The following is a 22,886-nucleotide window of genomic DNA, read 5'->3' as shown; positions in this document are numbered from 1 at the left end:
CGATTCGAACGGGGTTAGAGATATAGAAACAAACGATCAAGGAGAAAGTGAAATGGCGGGAAAATATAGAAAGAGAAAATAAGGGGACTGGCATGGCGTATAGCGCGATCGAGATCATTGCGCTGCTCAATTTCGTGCGCGTCATTGACGCGACACGCTCGTCGAATTCACGATCGATATCATCGCGTTTCCTCGTAGAAATGGGCCGATACCGCATCGCCATTATTCTCAGATTTCCCGAAATTTCGCGTTTTCGCTGCCCTCGTTTCGGATGCCTTTATCCTTGACTCGTGCGTTGTGTCGTCCGCAGTTGAGTGAATATGTAAATCGTTCCGTTTTGTATTTGTTTCTACAGGAAGGATTGATCGAGTTGGAACGGTGAAGAGTGGTTATCGAAGAATCTGGACAAGATGAGACCCGACGAGGTGATACAAAACGAGAGAAAAGCGACGGAGACGATGTCCGAGACGTCGGAGGGCACAATGACGACCAGCGTCTCTGGTAAATCGGGCTTCGAAAGTCGCCAAGAATTGTTCGACATTGCGGCTGTACTTGGCATTGGCAATCCAGACGACCTGCTGCAAGAAAGATTTCGCGTTGATCGCCGAAAGTTGGAACAGATGCTTCTAGGTGAGTGGTCAGAGTCATTCGATTTCTGACCTTTTTTCTTTTTCTCTCTCTCTTTTTCCTGCTTATTCGATATGCGAGTTTACGATTCTCGAAAGCTACATATCGCGCGATTTAAATAGATTATCTGTTTGTAAACGGAATTAGAGAGACTGTCAAATGGTAATTGGTCACGATTAGAAATACCAGGATCGTAACGTTTATTTTGATTGAGACGCTCTACATACATATGTAGATATTTACGCCTGTGCCGAAATCGAGCGAATCACGTAAATATCAGCGATAAGTTTATCCGTTTGGCTGACGAACCAAATCAAATCGGTGTCAAAGTCGGAATTGACGTCCGAGCTGTGCTCGCTGATTTCGCCCTTAATTAATATCTTCAAACATTTCATTGTCTTTTTACGTACGATCCATCCTCGAAGATGGAATGTATCGAAAAAGAAAAAGAACAAACGGACGAGAGTTCGTTGTACCCTGACCGTACATTTTTCTTTGTTTACAGGTGATAATGACGCACCCAAGCTAGCGGACACGTTTTTTCATAACGTAAGTTGCGTTACGTCCTTCATGTCGATATCTCGATCGGTCGATCCGGTAATCAAACTCGTTTTCCGCGCGCTATATTATCTTCCCCAATTTTCTCTGGAACTTACGCAGTGTACTTTTTGTCTTCTTCGAGTATTGTTCGTCAACGAGTTGAACAGAACACTCTACCGATCACCGGTCACCGATAAAAGATTTTTCGTTCATGCGACATCGGCAACCTATGACCTATGTCGTACGAAGAATGTGTAAAAATATATACATGCAACGCGTAACACGTATCGTATTTCTGGCAATGTAATCGTGTAAGACTAACGACACCTATATTTCATTGTCGATTTTAATTTAAAATACATAATACAATTTGCGTGGACGGAAGGTCAGCCTTAAATTTGTTGTCATCGTCATTGTTGCGGACTCGGACTACGCCTTCCGTGCGTCACGCTGTGACTCGTTGCTCGAAATATTCGATGGCATCGACAACTAGTCGCTCCGTCGCTGCTCCCATTTTTGACATTAACTCTGTGTTAACTTCAGATTAAACCTATCGTGCAACGTTTGAATCATCGCGTTGTTTTCGTTCGCGATCTTACTCGATTTTTGAGGATTTTTATCGGAACGCGTATTTATTCGAGTCTCTTCTCGAGAAAAACGAATGTAGGGTACGCAAGACGGGTAAGAGCCGTGGAAAGAACGATGGCGCAAAACGTCACGGATTTCGCGAACAGCGCTCGTAGCACAGAGTGTTGCGACCTCGCGATTATACGAAACCGAACGGAGCTATTTCTGTACAATTTTCTTTGATGCTGTTGCTGGAGCGGCAGATAATTGTTGTCCTATCGAGTCACCGTTCGGTGTTTTGGCTTCGAGTCGAAAGTTTTCTCTTTTCTACTCGCCGATCTTCCGAATTCGATCTTTTGCGGACCATTAACGTTTGCGTTCTACGTGGAGTCAAGCTTGCATCTGGAAGGCGTATCCGAGAACGAAAGACATATGACATGTTCCTCTCTCCTCGGTAAAAGCGATGGTCGTGAGATAATAGATGATACGCTTGTCGCGTAGAGCGTAGTGCACCTGCGAATAGTTGGAACAACGATAAACGCGTGTTGTGTAGGACGCATAGACGAGCGCAGGGAACGCAAAACGTTTGCCGTCGTGTTCGAAGGCAACGTTCGCGCTTATCCTTATCGTTGACACGTTGCGTAAAAGGGGCCCTGGAAATACACCGCCCGATTATTTATAGACCGGCATTACTCGACTCGCCGCTACACACTCAATCTCGCTCCTCCGAAGCTCTACGTCAAAACATTTTTTCGTGTTGGTGCTGTCGGGTTTGCTGAATTATCTGTTCTCGTCTCTTTTCGTTTTCAAATCTCCCTATGAATCTAAAACGGTTTTACCTCTGTCGATCGGGTTGCCATTCAAACTTTTACGATGGTGCCTGCTCGCAAAATGTATCTGATGCGCTTCCAGGTAACCCTGCTCGGAGGAGATTCACGCGTTCCATCGAACGACCGACCGTGAAACTTTCCGGCCGTGTTACTTCCACGTATGTATTTCTCATGTCTAGTCTCGCTTAGTTTCGTTTCACTCACACTAGCTTACACTGGTTCATTCGAATCTGATTGCGTGTTCACGTTTGCATTCGCTTTTGCACATCGTTAGATTTTATCGATTGTTGTCGGCACAGATGCGCGTCTGTGATCTATTAATAGGATTTCGCGTGTAACGCAATCAATGAACCGAACATCAAAGAAGTCGAGAACAGGTCTCCAGGTAGTAGCCGCCCGAAAACGGAGTCAAAGTTTCGTAGGTGAATCGTACGGATGAATCGTGCAGAAAACTACCTGTTCTTGTATTCGGCTCTTTAAATCGTCGCGGGAGAGAGAGAAAGAGAGAAGAAAGGAGAAGGCAATGGAAACAGGCGGAAACGGCTGAGATGTTCTGGTGCATGGTTGGAGTATAGTCGCGATCGGGTCGCGTTACTTCGTTTCTGTTCTGTCGTTTCTCCGCCGAGGCAATAGTGGAGGGAGTACGGAACTCCGGAGGAACGGAGACAGCTAGAGTCGCGACGACGACGAGTGGGAGGCGGTTCACCGAGCCGTCCCGTTACATTATATGCTGTTAGTCAGTCAGTCGTGCCAGTGATCCGGACGCGGTAAAAGCGAGAGACGACGTGGCCGTTCCGAACATCGTTCTTCCAACCAGACAGCCGGTCACGTTGAAAAGCGCAGCGAGTGTCGTCGGCATCGTTTTCGTCATTTTCCCGGTTGCGGTTTCGTTCGCGAACTGCCTCAACTAAAATTCCAAGTTCGATTTGTGCACAAACTTAGCTACCGCGTTACCGATAACGCGATCGGATCGGGTGTACTAATCGCATGTGAAAAGTGTACGTGAACGTTGGCTCGATTAACCGGCAGCCGATCCAGAGAACGAGCCGAGCCCCCGATCGAATCTGCATCGAATTTCAAGATCGGCGACGATTCCGACGAAAAAAGAAACTCGTGGAAGGATTTTGGTGAAATTTTAGGAGGAAAAGATCGAAATAAAAATCATCGATGGTCGATGGTTGTTGATGTGTCGGCTCATCAATCGCGCGTATCGGGTAGCCGCGATGAAGTGAACGGATAACGCGGCGCGGCGCGGCGTGGCGCGGCGGGACGTTTCGCGGCTCTCGACAGTCGTGGCAGTGAAAGTACGTCACCCGGAGCTGTCTCCGCTCATTCGAGATTCTTTCTACTCCGCTCTCGATCCGAACGGGTTTTCTCGTCGCCGAAGAGATCGCACAACGATCATGCTCCTGGTGTAACGTTTCCAACAACCATACGAACAGTGACTGTGATACAAGTGCCGGAACCGTAGCTCTTCTTTCCTCCGAGTTCGTTCCGTCTCTTTCTTTTTCTCTGCTGCTGATTCACCGACGACGATTCATCGACTAACCAAATCGAACTACGAAGTAATCAGGATCGATACCGATCGAGATACCATCACCACCCGACAACGATGACCGTGGTAATTTTCGTTACCGGACCGTATTTACAATTTTCTTCGACGACTTCGCGATCCTCTGATAGTTCGTATGTGTGCGTGCGTGACGGCGAGCACGAACGCTCGAAACAGTTGATTGCGATTAAATGCAATTTTTTGATGTATTACAGATTATGGAGGAAACAAACACCTTCGTTACGTGGCCGTCTCGTCTAAAGATCGGAGCAAAGTCGAAGAAAGGTAAGTGCGCGCCTGCGCGACTTCGCACGTACTTCGAAGCATGTCCGCCGATCGGAATTGCATTTAGACGATCGAAAACTTAGATCGAAGTTATCGACACGCGTCGCAAATGGCAAATATTTTGCTAGAAACGAGCCGATAGAAAATATCGGAGTGCGGTGCGAGAGCTAAACACCCGGAAACGATACGTGAGCTAACGACGCTATGCGGTGCGACGTGACACAACCTAAGTAAGTAGGTTCGACGACACTGTCGACCTTGAAGGGTCGGCGGATCCACCGATCGTTTCCTGATTTGCTTCGGCTTCTCCTTCTCTTCGGTTCGATCGTGTCTACTGTTTATCATTTACCGACCGAACCTTGTTACATATACACGGCATGCGATTACGCGAGTAGTTGCGTTGCCTTGGCTCGACAGCTGACGCTGGCTGTTATCGTGTATTTTCTTACGTCTATTTGCAGCTCGTGTATGCGAATTCTCGCGTTGCACGTTCTTCCACAGCGCCACATGTTCGCCGTGTTTTCGCGTTCTGATCAAACGGGAGCTCGTAGTCTACGACTTGCGAGCACCGACGATCTTGTTCCGCCTAGCGGACAGTCGTGCTTCTATTTACAACCTAGGAGCTAGAAACTAAGAATTTGTGGAGCTCGTTGCCGGCTCTACCGATGACGGCTTCGATTCGTCGCGATTACGCGACTCGTTCCTGAACGTAGCCTCGATAATTAGAGCGCACCCATTAATCGAAAGTGATTACGAAACGACTCGTGTGCTTGCTCTGGCGCAGCAGTGCATGTCGGCGAAGTAAAACGCGTTTCCCGGTGCGTGTCGGACGCGTCGAAATCGCTAGACGAAATTCGTCCGATGAACGGAAACGTTTTGCGGTTCGATCGTTTGCTCGTTTGCCAGTAGCCTTCCCTCGCGTACCTCTCGCCATGGAAACTTTTCGGTGATTCATCCCTCCCTCGTGACTTGAACAGCTGTTTACCGTCCCTTCTCCTCCGAAACTGCTCTGCCACCGAAGGAACCTATTGTGCATGATAAATCGCGTAATCCGGTATAAATAGTTTTACCTCCTACCGATTTTCTACCTCCACTACGACGAACTTTGCCGCCCCTGGGCCACGTTTCTTTCATTGCCAGAACGTAAACCAACGATCGTCACTTTTTCAGAGCTTCGAACGTTGCTGTGTAACGACGTCATTCTTTCCCAGAGAACTGGGAAATCAGTTTTTCTAATTCAGTCGAGTATCGTACACGTGTACGTACATTGGTTTACAACGCGGAGGTAGTGACACTCAATGATGGAGCTACATATTCTACTTTCGAGTCTTTAAAAGGTCGAGTGCGAGGTCAATTGTATCCGTATCCGTATTCGTATTCATGCTTGTATCCGTATCCGCATCCGCATCCGCATTCGTATTCACATTCGTATTTCCTACAGCCAAATGTGAAATAATGTAAGGATTTCTTCGCCGTGAATTTTTCCATTGATAAGCATACTTACGTATACATGTCGCGGTTGTTCACGAGAGAAGTTTATCGTAAAGTCTCGTCCAGATTAATCAACTTGTCCTTTCAACTTTCTATCCTTGTTGTTATAAGTAGAATGTGAATGTTTATGCATTTATGCATGCATCTTTATTCATTTAAAGATGTAAAAACGTAAATAATACATAAAAGTATATATATATATATATATATATATATATATATAAGTATATAAAGTATATATGTATATATATATATAAATATAATATCCAAGGTTGAACTTTCGTAACAATATTTAGTTTGCGATTCTTTAATTGAATTCGTCATATTTAAAATATAAAAAACTTTGCATAAACATCCACGATCCACCTATTAGAAAAATCATCATATCACTTGAATTCTCGAGTAACTCGATTAATATGACTAACCAATCGAGATATCAATGACGGCAACGTGGAACGTCGACGAATATTTTTATACGAAATAAAAGTCTTTTATTTTTTCTCGAGCTTCGATCCATTTTCAGCGACAATCGCACGTATCGTTGATCGATAATATCGTGAATAACAAGTGGTTGTGTATCCGAGCCGCGAGAATTGGCGAATTCGCGTTTGAGTCTCGCTGTGATGTAGCGAATGAAGCCTAATTTAATTTCGGTCAGCCTGTTAACCGGAAATAGTTAAAGTCGGAGAAAGAGTTGACAAAATAGAAAGGTTGCGAAAGTGGACTCGCGATACGCGCGATGAGATTTATCGTCGATTGCATAAAAGCGATACGTTGGTCGTCGAGATAACTCGATTACCACGAAATGTTTGGTCGTTCACCTAACGTGCCGAACGACTTTAAATCCCGATCCTTTTCCTTTTTCTTTCGAAAGAGCGTTCTCCTTGAGCGAAGCAGGTAGAGTAGAAGTAGAGGTTTACGCACAGACAAAAACTAGCGTGCGATTTATCGGTGTTAAGTTACGTAACCCGCGAAGGACTATATCAGCGAAAATGGTCACCGTTGCTTGTATCTCGATAATCGATCGCTTGTTCGGTTTCTTCTCGCGAAACGAGCGAATCGACGACCGCGATCTAGCGTCCAGCGTTATCTTTGCCTTTGCTGTGCAGCTAGGAGACCACGCGCGGCGGAGATTCGCGAAGGTCGCCCGCGCGGTCGTTCGCGATCTATTTCTGGGTCACCGTTTCGATTCGGCCCGAGTTTTCTCCTCTTAGCAACCGGCTTGGTCCTCGCCATCCTCTCTGTATCCTCGCTATTTTTATGCGAATTCACCGGCGAGTATCGATTTTTTTTGGAAAGCTCCGTTTGCACGGAATCCAGCCTCTGCAACCGGACGAAGTGCAACAAGGAAACGAACGAATTACGCTTCTTGGGAAACGATCCCTTCCACGAGACCAATTACGAAATACTCCTTACGCCTCGGTCGCGTTTGCTCTTTGCGCTTCGCTCTCTTTACTCGTGCATTCGTCTCTGTCTGCATTCAGAGAGAAAGAGAGAGGAATTCGATCGAACTAAACTGTCGGTTCGATTCGATCATCGGTGAACGATTGTTGCGTTCAAAGTACGTATTTCTGAACGTCGTGTCTGTGTCATAGTCTTCGAATTCGATGTGTTCCGTACCCAGGAAGAAAAGCATATTCGAAGAAGCGGCGCTCAGAGAATATTAAAAGCCTCTTGGTAATCGGTGACTCGGTGCCAGTTCGGTGCTGCTGTAGAGCTCAGCCGGTTCTGGTGGCTCGGTCGATGCGCAAGAGCTGCTCACCGATCGCGATCCCTCGTAACCCGCAACTCCAAGGGGGGACATATTGTCGCATTGTTATATAGTAATTCGTTTCTTTTACAGATCCGCATATAAAGGTCGCGGGTCGACCCGATGACGTACGAGCCGCAAAGGAGAAAATAATGGAAATTCTGGACACGAGGGTAAGCAGCATTTTTCCACTGTTTTCGTCGTAGTCGTTTCGTTTCGTTGGTTTGGTGAACCATTCGCGCACGAGTCGGTCGGCGAGGCGTATCATCGAGCGAACAACGGAAAAGAGAGATAAAAGCGTGCGATCTCGCGACTGGTGTCACGGGCGATTTGCTGCTGTTTACCGATACATTACGTCACTCGCGAGCTGCGAGATTAGCGGTGACCTCGTCGATCGAAATTCGACTTTCAGCGGCATAGAACCGATCGAATCCGCGTGCCGTACAAACATTTCTTCACTCTTATCACAGATAATCCATCGAATGATAAAAAGCTCGCGCGTTGTGCGTAGCAAGACCTCTATAACGACACGGCGCGATGTAACGTAACTCGATGCAACGGCTCGGTGTATTCGATCATACTGGACGACGGAAACGTTCGACGTTGCGCGCGACCAACGATCTCCTTCGTTTTCTTTTCAATGCCCTTTCTCAAAAAAGTCGAATTAACGCGAGGTCGCTGCACCATTCCGTCTGCATGAAACTGTCGTATAGTCGAGGCAGCCAGTTTCATTTTTCCATTTCGCATCGTGAAACTTTCGCCGACTTGTATCAACATCTTTGGCAGTCTGACTGTTTTTCTCGTTGGTCGCAAGGTACTAGGGAATCATTAGAAAGAAAGGGATGTAACCGCAACGCATAGGAAGAAGGTATTCTATTTATACAGGCAGACGGAGCCCCGCGAATTCCTCGTCGAGAAAGCGAGACGTCATGCGAACCAGTCTCGCTCGCGTTAACCGACCGGCCGAATCGGCCGCCTTGTATTTCCTTGCCACGTACCGTTATCTCCAACTCCAACGTAACACAGTCCTCCACCGGCCGTGCAAACTGCTCTTTCCTTCTCGCTCACCGTCTCCCACTCATTTTCTGCCTCCCGCTTCGATACACACTGCCTCATCCACTCTCTGCGCCACATCTCACCACATGATATAGTAATGTGCCGTATCGTACCGCACCGCATCGACTTTGCTCGATTCCGATCGTTTCGAATCGCTTCCAACGAAACGAAGAGTAGACGTACTTACAAACCTGTTGCTCTGACGATCGAACGCCGTGAATGTCGCACGATTTCATAAGTAACAACCTCGTCGTGGCTGTTCCTCGTTGGAACGTGAGATACGCAGCGAAATCACGCGAATTTAGCACGATCGAGGCAAATAAGAGGCAAGTAGCAATTTTCCAGAATGCGTAGGGAGCGTTCACCTTTACGCTAGTCGTAACCTGAACGAATTCGAATCGCGTAGCCTTTTACATAATGTTTGATAGACGGTCGGACGATCGGGATCGCGTGCATATTGCGTCGAGTACAAAATTCAACACATCGCGTTGCGTGAAGAGTTTAACGGCTTCCTAACGTCGTGGGCGATGCGTAATTTTCCATTAGTCTCTAGATTGCTCGATGCCGCTGTTTATCGAAATTTATCTTTCTCGTCGCGCTATCCGCAGTTTCGGCCGACTTCGTCGTTGAACCGTGCTCGCGCTTCGCTCCGATACACGCCGCGTCGATCGATCTCGCGATCTTCGCACGCAACGTTGGCGTTAAACGCCTGCTACGCCAGTAACGGGAACCTCGAAAACATCGACGACGATCTTTCGTTTCGATTGCAGCAAAGTAACAGAGTAACTATGAAGTTGGACGTTAGTTACACGGACCATTCGCACATCATTGGAAAGGGTGGACTAACGATTAAACGGGTGATGGAGGAAACTGGATGCCACATCCATTTTCCAGACAGTAATCGAAGTAATCATCAGGAGAAGAGCAACCAGGTGTCGATTGCGGGAGAAATGGAGGGAGTCGAACGTGCCCGTGCTCGTGTCAGGGTAAGTCGAGAGATTCATCTCGATCGTGTCTGACAGATCTCGATATATACCTTTTCCTCCGGCTTAATGTACCTTCGTTATACCTATCGATCCGTTTGTCTTTGCAGAATCTTACGCCTCTGATCTTCTCGTTCGAGTTACCAATCATGAGTGCGTCGCAAACAGTGCCCGATTCCACTTCGCCGTACGTAGTTAAAATTCAGGAAAAATACAACGTTCAAGTGATGTTTCGTACCAGACCAAAATTGCATGCTACTTTGGTAGTTGTCAAAGGTTGCGAATGGGAGGTATCTCAAGTGAAAGAAGCGACCGTGCTTCTAATTCACTACATGTGCCAAAACTTAGCTGTAAGTACGATCGTCCTCTCGTTCTGTTATCGCCTTTGCAAGATCCGATTTATTCGAATCTCATTCCTCATCCGAGTAGAGTCAAATACAAGTACAAATGTCGATGGAGATTTCGCCGCAACATCACAGTATCGTATTGGGAAAGCAGAGCAGTAATTTGAAGATGATCATGCAACGCACAGGCACTCAAATAATGTTCCCAGATGCCGGAGATCCGAACATTCCTAGCTTAAAGAAGAGCAACGTTACGATCACAGGTGGCATCCACAACGTTTACTTGGCTCGACAACAGCTAGTGGTAGGTCATGTTGTCCGCGTGATTCGATTTTCTTATCGCCAATCGGTGAACCGTTTATCTGTTCTGTTATATTTTTTTCCTTATATTGACTCGTCTCTTCTTCTCAACGCACTCTCTGCCTCTCTTCCTCTTCCGTACATGCAAAATACACATATATCATACCGTTAACAACATCGGTCCGATAACGTCATTTCTGTTTGTGAATCCAGTTTACGATGACGTAAAATGATATCTTGTAAAAGCAGAGGAAATTTTTCTTCAGGGTTCCCTGCCTTTGGTCCTAATGTTCGACCTTCCTGAGGACTCGATGTCTTCGGTAGATAGCGAGAACGTTTCCCAACTAATGCAGTCGTTGGACGTGTTCATAAACGTGAGGCACAAGCCGAAGCAGAGTACGCTTTCCGTGATCATCAAAGGAATCGAACGAAACGCCAGCAATATTTACGAAGCGAGGAAGCAGCTTTTAGGCCTGGACGAGCCCAGAGTGCACGCCGAGATACCGGCTACCTATCACATTCCAAACGCTGCTAATATTTTCCAAGGAAACTCTACTGGCAATGGCTCCGGTGAGTATGATTCGGTTGATTTCACTGACTCGTTCAGCGATACGCTTTCTAACGATTCGTTGTCAAGTCGATGCAATGTTAATGATTAATCGATCGTGGAAATATGATTCGTAGGTCCCAATAGTTTAGTCAGCAGTCTATCGGACAATTTGTCGAGCATATTAACGGTGAACACACAGAATTCTCCATACTGCGTATCGCCTGTTCCTCATTCGCCAAATCCGATGGCCCTGTCGCCTCATTGGGGTCATTTACCACCATTACCGTCCATCTTTTCGCCACTGCCGCTTCATCACTCTTATCCATATCCACACCTTAATCACCTATTGACGACGCAGCACGTAATGCATAACAACGCGATGCCTCCTCATTCACATGGACTGCAAAATCACGCTTTTACCGGTATCGGACAACTTCATTCGAACGGGCCTGTAGGCTTCCACAATACTCACGGATTGAACGGTAATTCGTTGGAAAGCAAGGAAGGTAGCGGTGAGTTTTATCATTTTTCTTATTTTCTCACATTCGATATATATTTCTAAATGTGATTGCTTTTACGACCCGCTATGTTCTTTCCATTAAAAATATTTTCTCTTATTTGTGTTTAACCGCAGCTTATTCGTCGTTGAGCAGCGTTTCCAGTTCTCTATCTAGTCCAGCTATCAGTCCGCGTAACATATCTCCGGTCAATCCTATCGAGAGTAGTCATAATATAGGTGAGTGCTCGGTAAACGCCCCCCCCCCCCTTGAAATTGACAGGAGATTATCATTCTGGACTGAACTATTTCGTTCCACAGATTTATCCAGCATGTTGTCCGATATTACGGTACCCGATCGTCGTGCGCCGGGTTGTGAGAAGAAATCGCTGGAAATGGCTGTGCAACAGAATCTCGTTCCCTTCGATTACGAGCAGAAAAAGATACTAGCGGCGAAAGTGATTCAAGGGAAACCAAGTACCAACGATTTTCGTGTTCCTACTTCCGCTTGGTCCGGCTACGGACTCAGTCAATCCATTCCTCCCATAAATACGAGCGACATAAAGAAGGTAAGCGTACCTCTTTTAATCAAAGTGTCATCATTAGGTGTCGATACAAATCGGCGAGTCGAGAACAATATTGGCAAGTTCCTTTTAGCCGCAGGAATCTACCACCTCCCATCCATCTGATTTATGGAAGGAACCAACGACGCCGGTATTCAGCAGAGAGATTGACTTTGGAATCGGATCCGGTAAAGATCGTGTTGGACAGATCGGCTTAAGTTCCAACTACATGGAGCATACGCCCACCACGCATTTGAACAAAATTACAACCCATCGGTACGACGACTTAACCAGCATGTTGGTTAGCGTTGGATTGGAAAAGTATATTCGTAAGTAAAATTATTATTCGCTGAATTTTTGGGTCTGTAACTTTTGGCTTTTGCTCGTTAATCGGCCTCGACGCTAAATATAAGCACGGAAACGTGAGATTTCCTATAAGCGTTAAATGCGTAGATCTGACGTGGATGTGGCGGCTAAAAATCGCTTATAATAATAATACAACGTCTCGTTTTAACGCTAACGTTCAATGCTTATGGTAAATCCCATCTTCGTGTTGCTTGCTCACCTGCTCGCTCACATCGTTCTATACGTTGCTTATTTTCTGTTTGCTAGGCCTGTTCACATCTCACGAAGTGGACATGGCTACATTTCCATCTCTGACGGAAAAAGATCTATGCGAAATCGGGATAACCGCTTGGGGTGCAAGGCGTAAAATAATGTTATTAATCGCTGGTACGTAAACGGCTGTCTCATTGGTAGCGATTTCGTACGTCAATCAATATTAATACTCACCCGAACATCTGTACGTTTTCAGAAATGAACAAACGTACTAGTCCATTCTGTGGTAGCGCTGCTCCTGGTGCGGAACGCAAAACGACCACGTCGTCGACCTCGTCGTCGATGGAGAAATGCAATCTGGATACCAAATGGTAGTAGGGACGAAACATGTCACGAGTCTCGCAAAATTCGTGAGAACGAATACAAAGAATTTAGACAGGACCGCGTCGTACTTAAAATTAGCCTCGCGTTCGCACGCAGACTCGATTGCGTTTCAAGATGCTCGAACGAGAATCGAAATCGAGATCGAAATCAAATCACGCGAGCCCTTTCGCCGACTCGACAGTAGGATCAAGTTATAATTAGTATGTTAATTTGCGATTCTAGGCACCGAAAGAATAGGCGGATGATTCTTTTTGTGGTCAAGGACCGTTTGCTTTTTTTTTTTATTTTTTTCCCTGCAGTCCTCGATTCACGCGGTCGAAAGGTGCCTTAGGTTAAGAAACTCGTTACTACTTTCGTTTCGTTAGCTTTTTTTTTATGTTGCTAATGGTCTTTCTATCGTGGTCGCGCGATATTCGACGAATCGATATGGTTTTCATATTATTTTGTACGGAGCGCGAAACACGATGCTCCGGGAGTCGTAGTGTCGTTCGACACGTTGTATCATATATGTTTTTGTGTAACGGTGAAGAGTTCGTAATAGGACTGAACGATAGGCGTATACAGTATCTATAAATTAACGATAACGGTTCAATTAGTATAGCAAAGTGCGGAAAAACGAGGCTTTGAAGCTCGATATGCGCGATGGGCGTAGGATATCCCGTACGTTCGGCGACCTGTCGCTTTAGGGAAGTTAAAATATTTAATCTCGACTAAGCTCGAAACTCGGCAGAAACGTAGAACCTAAGCTGGCAACCGAGACGGAAATGCGAACTCACGTAAAGATAAAGCGAAAAGAAGGGCACACGGTCATGTTTCTCTCGGTTTTCGCGAGTTTCGGATTTTTTCGCAGCAGCCGCGTTTTCGAGTTTTACAATGTAATAAAGTATTTATTATTCACTCGCGAAAGACGTCGAACGTACAAATGCGAATGATTTTTCCACGAAGCGGATCGGAGGGGGCGATTGAACGTTCGAGGGTATTTCGAGTTGTGTCTTTTTCACCGTATTACGATCGATCGTTTTACAGGAGAAACGACTTTCGCGAACTACCCTTGAAACTATAATTTGAGTCTATACTCAGCTATACCGCTAACGTGCAATGCCTGCCCAACGATTCTGCAGCTAAATTATTTTCAATAATCGGTCGTCGTATGAGTGCATCGTGATTCCTCTTCTTTTCTTCATTTTCTTTTCTGTCTCAACATCCGTGTACTTGATAAACATACGGGGAACGAGAATATTTTTGTTAAAACAAGCTGCACGTTGTGGTCCGTTTACACAATAGTCGTTTTACGAAAGTAAGATACTCGTGTTCTACATAAATTATTAATATTTTAAATCTTTTTTTTTTTCTTTTTTTCTGAGTATACTCGTATATGGATGAAATGAAAGCGTTCGGCAACGAGCTCATGCTCTGCTCGCTACGATCGACAATATTTAAAGATGTAAACACCTTCAAATATCAATTTATCGCGATTTAAGTGATCGATCGATTTGTCGGTGCGACTAGCGATATAAATTATTGTTTATCGCGTGTCAAGAAAATATTCAGAATATCGTCTCGATGAAACTTATCGAGAATGTCTAACGAGTCGAACGATTTTATCGTTAATAGTTCTTGACTAAGTCTTTTGTGAAATCTTTTTAAGCATAAATTATTGTTGTTTGGTGCGGCAAAATCGCATGCTTGAAAATGATCGAAATGTTAGAAAAGGAATACATGCTATGTGTACTTTATGCGTACGAGTGTATGCGCGCGCGTATGTGTGTGATGTAACAAGACTGTACCCGATCGTCCCTGTTACTCGTGTTTGTGTCGAACATTAACCGTTTTCTTTGATAAAATTCGATTCGAATTTGATTTTCTTCGTCCGATCATTACACCGGTCGGATAACAAAAATCGTGTACCTATCCCATGCTTTCGTAGCGGAGAATTATCGTTCTTGTTTTCGCGGTAGAGATGGGACGTCGCAGAACGATTTTGTCGTAACGATCATTGTTGTTTCCGAGAAAAAGCTTGATCGATGACCGCAAGATTCCTTTTACCGCGAATCCACTCGTGTCCTTTCTATTATTTGTATTTTTACGCTGCTCGAGATACTTACACGATCGATCGATGCTCGACGACTTTTTTTTTTTAGAGAGATGCGTTACGCTGTTCTTCGATGTTCCTATCTAGAAAAATATAGAAATATAGGTATATGTATATATGTATATACACATGAACACACATACGTACCGTACGTATGTGCATGTAGGTACGTGCATCAGCTGATTTTGCGGGATTTAGCAGATCAATTAGTTGCTAAAACGATTAGAATTAAAAGGAAGAAAAGAAGAAGAAAGGTAAAAAAGAAACGATGATAGGTAAGGAAGCGACAACGAGGCATTCGATACCTAGCCTTCGAACATCACGGTACAGGTCGTATCGTTCGTCTTATTTCCTGTCTTCTTCCTGACACGTTGCATATGGCAAATTTCTTGACGCATATTTCTCTTTCTCTTTCTCTCCTCCTCGATCTGTCTGATACGCAAAAACTGAAACCCCTTTCTTGCTGACGAATTTTATTTCTTTTTTATTTGTACGCAAAGAAAGAAAGAATAACGAAACGAAATACGGATACAAGATTCGCGAAGGAGAAGAGAAATTGAGAGACGAACATACAGTAACAATCCAGCGAGATCATTCGACTGACCGAACATGCCTTTCTGGAGCATGTTTCCACGCGCAGTGTAATAATAGTATCGATATAGTACGATGCGTATTCCGAAAGACGCTTCGTTTGTAAAAACGTGAAAACCTATCATGATGGCAATTTAATCGCGCGCCGTAAAACGTTTCTCAGAATCGATGAAATACGATCCGGGTGAATCATATTTTCGGAGACTAACGAATAAAATGAAATATACCATGTTCCGCCTTGTTTCGAAACGTTAGGTGTTTTAATCTTGTCTACTTTGCTAATGCGATCTCGCCAAGTTTCTTTCGCCAAGTGAAAAGAGTGACGTGCCTAACAACATTTTTACTACGATTAACGGATTCAGTACTACAGCGGGATATGGTTGTTAATTACACCTACGTCAGGTGATACTATACTATACTATATACGTCAGGTGATCGTACAAGGTACAGCCACGGTACGTCTTTTTAAGTCTTCGAACAATTTTTGTCAACGAATATCAATCGAATCGTTGGAACGGCTGGTGCGATCGCACGCTCGCGCAACTTACCTATTACTGTAGAGAATAAGCAAACATTCCAATCAAGATTAGAGCGCAACCGAATCGAGATATCGGAGAAATCGAGTGGACGAAAAGAATTCAAACGTGTCCATCCGAATGTTAGCAGGTAATGAATAGACGTGCCCGCCCATCGTGCAAGTAAAACTACTTAATGAATAAACCAACGACCAATCTATGTAACGCATATTGCCGCGAATATACGAAACGGAAAACATTTTAAGGCGGCATGATATTTTTATACGGTAATCCAGTTATTCCGATAAGCAAGAAGTATATCATATACCAGATCCATCATCGTTTCGTTTCGAAGGAAACACCGAATAAATCGTAACGTTGTATGAAAGCAGATAGAGAGAATTTTGTATTGGTATTTTTAATAAAAAAGAAAAAAATAAAACACAATGCATGTACAATCGTATGTATAAATAGAAATATATGTATATGTATATGTATATGTATATGAATATGTATATGTATATGAATATGTATATATATATATATATATATCTGTATGTACAAAATGTTTGTTTATTGGTATAAGACGGAGAACGTTAAAATGCCGTGCTCGACATTTCTCGTTTGCTGGAGGTCGAGGAACTGGCTTCGTACGTTTTCATACTAGTAGCGTAGAGTCGCGTGCTACACTCGGGACACTGAAACTCGACCATCACGGTGAAGTGAGCGTTCAAACAGTAGTAGCAAAAAATATGCTGACAACCCGCGTGTACCGGTAGAATCGGTGTATCGGTGCAATAGGCGCACTTGGTGGACAAGTTCATGGTCGGTAATACGCCTTGCAAGTCGACGGCCTTTGACCGCGTGAATAGCTTCTTCATCGTGTGCTTTAAGTAATGGAAATTGACCATGGGCAAGCTGGTAGTAAACAATTCCATCAAACCGTGCCATAACAGTTCTCTGGTCATGTACGAGTAGCCGATGTTTCTCGGTTTGTGAACAGTTGTGGAAGAACTCGCGATTCCGAGTATATATTCGACGATACGAGGCTGCGTCCCACGATGCATAAAGATCAACAAGTTTATAAACTCGAAGAGCTTCAAGACGTTCGCGACACGATCGAGTAAAATGGTGAAACGACGATTCGCGCCACTATCCACGAGTTTATCTCGTACATACGCCGGACCGATCGTCGAAAGCATATAGAGAATGGACTTTGCGCTTGTAATGTTTTCGTAATGCAAATTGAGCAGTTGCTGACCAAATGTCGATTTTCCGTGGCGCAGCGAGAAATTCCATATGAAGAATTTGAGGAGCGCGTCGATCTCGGGTTGCCATCGATCGATCTTCTCTGTCTGTTGATACTTGCCGATTTCCCTGGCTTGATTCCTAAGCACTTTGTAGATTTCCTCGTCTAACTGCACCGCATCAATCTGATTGATTCGAGAGACGTAAGGTGATGTCGGCATCTCCAGAAGTGATTGATCGTAGGTTTCGGCGAGACGGAGGGAATGAGACAACGAGTCCGAACGCGGCGCGTCGCGCGGCGGAATGGCGCAAGGTCGTGGTCGACGGTCGATCGAGGAAGCGATTATTTTGGTCGTGGCGCGATCGCGTAGCCGCGTGCGCGCGCGCGTTCACAGAGCAAAGTGGGCGAACGAGTCGATCTGCACGGGCCAGTCGTGTCGAACGTTTCGTTTGGTCGGCGATCACAGAGATTCGGAGGTTTCTCGAAAAACATACGATACAAGCACGAGTGAACGGGAACGCTAATGCGAACACAAATGCGAGCTGAAGAATCGTGTTCGAACGATATCAAAAGATACGAGAATTGCGAATCGTAGGACAAACTGGTGCCGTGTGCGCGAAGAAGAAATGAGTAGCCGCATACGATAGAAAGCGAGGTTAGGAAAAGTAGGCGACGGTGGCGTTGTCGAAGCGGCGCAACACGACGGGACGCGAGGAAAAACGACCCGACACGATTGGTGACGACTCACGACGACGCGGCACGACCGACCCATCGGGTCCATTCGGTCGCCTGACAACGTCCTCTGTTGGAAAAGCGAAGGAGGTAGCGCGACGCGCAGCTTCGATTTCGAATCTCTGGTTTCCCGCAGTGAAGGAACCGCGGTTGTGGGGGGCGCGCACGCGACTGCCCTCTGTTAGCGGCCTCTCGGAAATCACGTGGAAAAAGGAGCGGACCGAAGTGAATTCTAGTCGCGGACGGTGGTGTGCTTCGCAGCGCGAAGCCTCGAGAGAAAGCGAGAAAGAGAGGAAAAGGAAAAGAGGAGGGAAAGAGAAGAGAGAAGAGAAAAGAAAGGAGAGGTGTCGGTGCGGTGTCGGTGTCGGTGTCGGTGTCGGTGTCGGTGTCGGTGCACGGGAGAGTCGGTCGTTGTCAGCCGGTGGTGATCGAAGGGTTCGCGTATTCGCGAGCAACGGCCGAGCGGTTTGAGGTTAGCTCGAGGGACAGCTCGAAGCGAGCGCGACCTAACTCGAGTCTCTCGAGCCCGCGTCCTATCGCGTTTTGGGCTCCATGTTGCCGCTAGTGGAATGACGTCATCGAGTGTTGGTGCTTCGAGAGTGAGCTCCTTCCTCGCCCGTCCTATGAAAGTTACCCGATCATGTTTTCGTGATAAATTCTAAGGTTTTCTAGTGCGGCAGACGGTGAACTCGGTGAACTCGCAGCGATTAGCGGCGGTCGCCGATTGGCACTAGTGTGCTTGGCTGCCACGCATTCACCAGCAGAGGTGAGTATTTCCAATTATTATATAATGTCCGGTTTTTTCGCTTTCACTCGTCGTCACTCTGCAACTCATCACCTTCGCTCGAACCATCGATTCGTCAACTGACAGGTTAACCTCCGATCCGACCCTCCGATCTCTTCGGGCTCCTACTCCCTTCCGCTCCCTTTCTCCCTCCTCTTTTTCCCTCCTTCTCCCTTTTATTCTCTCTCCCCCCTCTCTCTCTCGTTCGCTCGCTCGCTCTTTCGCTCGCACGCACGCACGCACCCACTAACATACACACATGCACCCACACACACACACACGCAAAGCACAAGCGCGCGAGCGCGTTCGGTTTTCCTTCCTGTACATCGCGATTCATCTCTCGCGTTTTCCTTGATTTCTGTCTTCCATGTTCGTTCCTCTCCTCGTCGTCGTTTAGAGGGAAGAAGCCAAATTAATTCGGCAAACCGTAACCTCTTATGGTGTTCCCGTTGCGAGCACATTGCCTTAAAGCGCATTAGTAGCGCAGTTGCACGCGTTATTTTCGTGTTGGCCACTTGCTTGCAACCACCGATCGCAACATCGAACGTAATGCAACGCGACGCGACGTGACGATGTTCGTTCCGCCCCGGATCGTTCGTCAAACGAACGGAATCGAGCTTTTTACATCGAACTTACTCGATCCCCTGTTTGTGTTCGAAAGTATATTATATTTTGCATCTGGGCACGCGAAACATGTCTTCTCGACGTCGTATCGTGATCTTCTGGTGTCTTTTCGAATTTAATCTGAGCATCATACTTACGAACATTTTTATCGACGAATAGTACCCGCGTTTTACACGTTTCGATTCCGGAGTCACACGGTACTGAGCAGGTTCTTTCGCTTTTTTTACGTTTATTCCTACGTTTATTTTTACGTTTATTCTTACATCCGAGATTCCCATATATCGTAACAAAACTATCGCCGCTGGTGTACCACAATCACGACCCTTCCATGATAAAGCACGCGTAAACGTAGCTTGTTTACGCACGATGCAGCGCGCCACGCGTTTTCTGACAATAAATCCGGACCGATCGTATCTTCGCCCTTTTACCCCAAAGAAACGTGATATACCTTTCTCATCGATGTGTTCTTACATCGTGTTTACAAACGCGAGCATTAGTCAATTTATCGAAATATCGTGCATCGCGTGAATGGTTTCGGTAGAAAGTGGGCGTGGCGTGTAAAAATTTTGGAGCGGCGTGCGTATTCGGGTTTTCTTGCTTCGATTCGTTCGTTTATTGCAAAGAATACTTGCGACTCGATTGTGGGGGGAGAGGGCGATAATGGATTGCATGGCAGCTACCCAAACCTCTGTTTACACGTACATTTTATGTATTTTCTTTTTCGATAGAATAAATTGCCTATCGTGCCCTTCGAGGTTTTGCTAAACTTTCTACCATCGGTTGGATAATGGAGAAAAATAGTTAGTTTTCAGAGTACGATAGCGAATTGTCGCTGTGGGTTACAGTGTTGATCGGTCACGCGGGTGATTTTCATACGCGACACGCGCTCAGCGTAATCGATGCATTCTTTGGACTCAATTTTGATGTTATAAATCAGATACTTTCTACGTCACCGGTTTCTTTATTGACGTCGATATTCGTATTTGATATCGTCGAGTCGAATTTAACGATATTTTCGTTCTTCCGTTGCCACGGTCTTGGCTATGACCTTAATTTTGCGAACCGCAGATCGTTGGCGTGGAATATTCTTGTACAATTTTCACCATTGTTGCTTTTCGCTTGCCGTAGTTATTTATCGATATATCTAAATCCGCTTACCGTTGCTTTGCACGTTGCTGTGATTGGATTTAAACAATAACAATTCATCGACTCGTAGGTACTAGCTTTAATAGTTTTTTATACATTTTCTCCGGTACGAGAATTTTCCAACTCTCTCGATATCTTTCTATTTCGTTCGCTGTCCAGTTTAGAAAATCGAATTAGTCGCGAGTTGTGAACTGCTTCGTATTCCAAATCGAATTTCGGTGCCGTAAAATCCTTGTCAGGGGTAAGTCATACTTGCTTCTCGCTTTGTCTCTTTTTTGAAACCATGTTATCAGTCCATTGTTCGAAATAATACTATTTCGCGTTAGCATGTTACTTGCGTTGGTACATTGCTGTTTTCGTAAAATTTACGATTTTCTCTTAAAGCCTTAGACGAGGTACCGAAGAAGATGAATTATCGGCAGACATATCGTGTTGCCTACTCGTTATAGCAATCGTTCGCAGACGAATCTTGACACGTATTATGCTCGATCGTAAGACAATCCTTGTTCGTTCGCCGATTCTCGAACGCCGAAGCAAGCATGCGTAAGTTTTGTTTAATCTACTCGAATGCATCGATCTCATGGTTAAAGTTCGCAAGATTATATAAATTAAGCGCGGAGCATAATGAAAATAAAAGCTATCGAGGATAGTAAAAAGTTCTTATTTCACCGTAGCGTGCTGCCATCTCGTGTTTTCGCACACCCCCGTATCGTGACCCCGTGGAACGAGGTCATGTGTACCTAGCCACTTCCTAACCGTTTCGTCACATATGTGATCGTTTGTCCCAATTTCATATTCTCTTGGAACAAACGAGAAAAGTAGCTTCGTTGCAACTAGTTGGTGATTTTCCAAAAAATATGACGATGAAGTATCGGTTGTAGGGTAGATGATTGACCAGAGAACGTGTAAACTGTAAGCGATAGACTGTCGGGTGTTTCGGTAGTTCGTAGCTTGCATGGTGGGACAGTGGCGAAAGAGCGCGCGATCGACCGAAGGGACTAAGCTCTTGCTCGTAGAAAACGCGCGATCAATGTATTCGAATTGCGGAGAACTTTGAAAAAACCATAGCGTCACGTGCAGCAAGACATATCCAGGATGGTTTCCATTCTTGACCGAGAGACGAAATGGTCGGAAAAGTCGAGCTTCGCTCCGACAGAGTAGGTGGTGGCGCGAGGCGTGGCGAAGTATTGATCGTCGTTGCCATTTCCCTTCCTTCCTCACCCCCGACCATCGTCATCCACCGTTCTGAACCCTCTCGCTTTCTCGTTCTCCCGCTCTGGTTGCCGTTCTGCCGGTCTACCGCTCCGTCGTTCTCTCGGTCGAACCACCTTCACCCTCCGATTCGCCGCTCTGCTGTCGCTCTAGCGCTGCTACTTTCACCTCCGCACCTACCTTCGCTCTTGCCAACGGTATTCACCCTCTAGTCCACCGAACGAATCCGCACGCGTCCGCATCTCCGCTCCTTTCTTCTCTTCTCTTCGCTTTCCTTCTCTTCTTTCCTCTTCGTTTCTTTCCGTTGTACCGCTGGTCTCACAGTTCTTTTAACCGTACTTTCTTCTCTTCGATATTTACTTACTTTACTTACATTCGAAAGAAGTTGATCGAAGTCGAAATTCCGTTTGTTTCTTCTCTTTCCTTTTCTGTTATTCCGTATCTCGTTTCTTCCTCATATTTCTTCTCTCTTCTTCCCGTCTCACTGTCAGCGAAAAACGAAGTGTTTTCGTTGAAATTATCATTTTCTGCTTATTACATAACGAAAACATAATGCTACGCAGGATATTATCATGATATTTTCCGGCGATCGATTTGAAAAATTGTTTGCCGTTGGAGCGATGTCGGTTTTCACAGAGGAACTTTAGAATTGTTTGTCCTGGGGCATCTTCTTTACCGATGTCGTAGCACGAAAGTTATAGCAAGCTGGGTGCCATCTGTGAAGGGGTAGCTCAGTTACGCGAGTTTCAAAGAACTCGCCAATCTCGCTAATGCCATTAGTCCCAATTCGATTGTGTCTCGAAATAGGAGAAGTAAGAAGTTAGTTTTGTTACGAGTTAGGCTTCAATCGCTAAATGCCAACCCTTTTAAATGTCTGACAAAGATTAGAATAACGCTTTCAACCCAGCTATCCTCGTATTCGTAAGATTTATCGCATTCCGATCATTCGAATATAACATTATTCAAATAATTTTGGGGGTAAACGATAGTTGGGGGTCCTTTTCTAATATTTCCATGAAACAAGCGTAGTAACTCAATACCTACGTATTGAGGGGATGTCTGAAA

At 45.4% G+C, this 22,886-nt stretch overlaps 3 protein-coding genes across 12 annotated transcripts in view; 2 read left to right on the top strand and 1 right to left on the bottom strand.

Moving 5' to 3' along the window:
* LOC126864373 (protein bicaudal C) overlaps positions 1-14,736 on the top strand; it is a 30,265-nt gene extending 15,529 nt beyond the window's left edge. Inside the window, exons 2-15 of one of the 10 annotated variants that reach the window (XM_050615626.1) lie at positions 356-630; positions 1,133-1,176; positions 4,332-4,401; positions 7,736-7,815; positions 9,469-9,684; positions 9,792-10,031; positions 10,111-10,329; positions 10,592-10,895; positions 11,010-11,387; positions 11,510-11,611; positions 11,693-11,940; positions 12,035-12,263; positions 12,547-12,666; positions 12,749-14,736. In XM_050615626.1, coding sequence (XP_050471583.1) covers positions 411-630; positions 1,133-1,176; positions 4,332-4,401; positions 7,736-7,815; positions 9,469-9,684; positions 9,792-10,031; positions 10,111-10,329; positions 10,592-10,895; positions 11,010-11,387; positions 11,510-11,611; positions 11,693-11,940; positions 12,035-12,263; positions 12,547-12,666; positions 12,749-12,867 — 2,589 coding nt within the window. In that variant the 5' untranslated portion in view covers positions 356-410 and the 3' untranslated portion in view covers positions 12,868-14,736. Of the gene's footprint in view, positions 1-355; positions 631-1,132; positions 1,177-2,454; positions 2,723-3,054; positions 4,247-4,331; positions 4,402-4,448; positions 4,632-4,850; positions 5,739-7,735; positions 7,816-9,468; positions 9,685-9,791; positions 10,032-10,110; positions 10,330-10,591; positions 10,896-11,009; positions 11,388-11,509; positions 11,612-11,692; positions 11,941-12,028; positions 12,264-12,546; positions 12,667-12,748 lie in introns of those variants that run through there. The other 9 variants (XM_050615625.1, XM_050615632.1, XM_050615627.1 and 6 more) reach the window with 9 other exon arrangements.
* LOC126864391 (peroxisome biogenesis factor 2) lies at positions 13,144-17,543 on the bottom strand. The gene has a single exon (XM_050615694.1). The coding sequence runs from the start codon at positions 17,541-17,543 to the stop codon at positions 16,671-16,673; it is 873 nt and encodes a 290-aa protein (XP_050471651.1). The 3' UTR covers positions 13,144-16,670.
* Positions 17,544-17,640: 97 nt separating this feature from the next.
* The window catches only part of LOC126864378 (stress-activated protein kinase JNK), a 58,358-nt gene continuing 53,112 nt past the window's right edge, over positions 17,641-22,886 (top strand). The window contains exon 1 of the mRNA XM_050615654.1: positions 17,641-18,821. The gene's annotated coding sequence lies outside the window, so the exon portion shown is untranslated. The remainder of the gene's footprint in view (positions 18,822-22,886) is intronic.

Source organism: Bombus huntii, chromosome 4, assembly GCF_024542735.1.
Source record: "Bombus huntii isolate Logan2020A chromosome 4, iyBomHunt1.1, whole genome shotgun sequence".
In the NCBI taxonomy this organism is placed as follows: Eukaryota; Metazoa; Arthropoda; class Insecta; order Hymenoptera; family Apidae; genus Bombus; species Bombus huntii.
The sequence above is the reverse complement of the archived record's forward strand: the minus strand, read 5'-3'. Positions and strand labels throughout refer to the sequence as shown.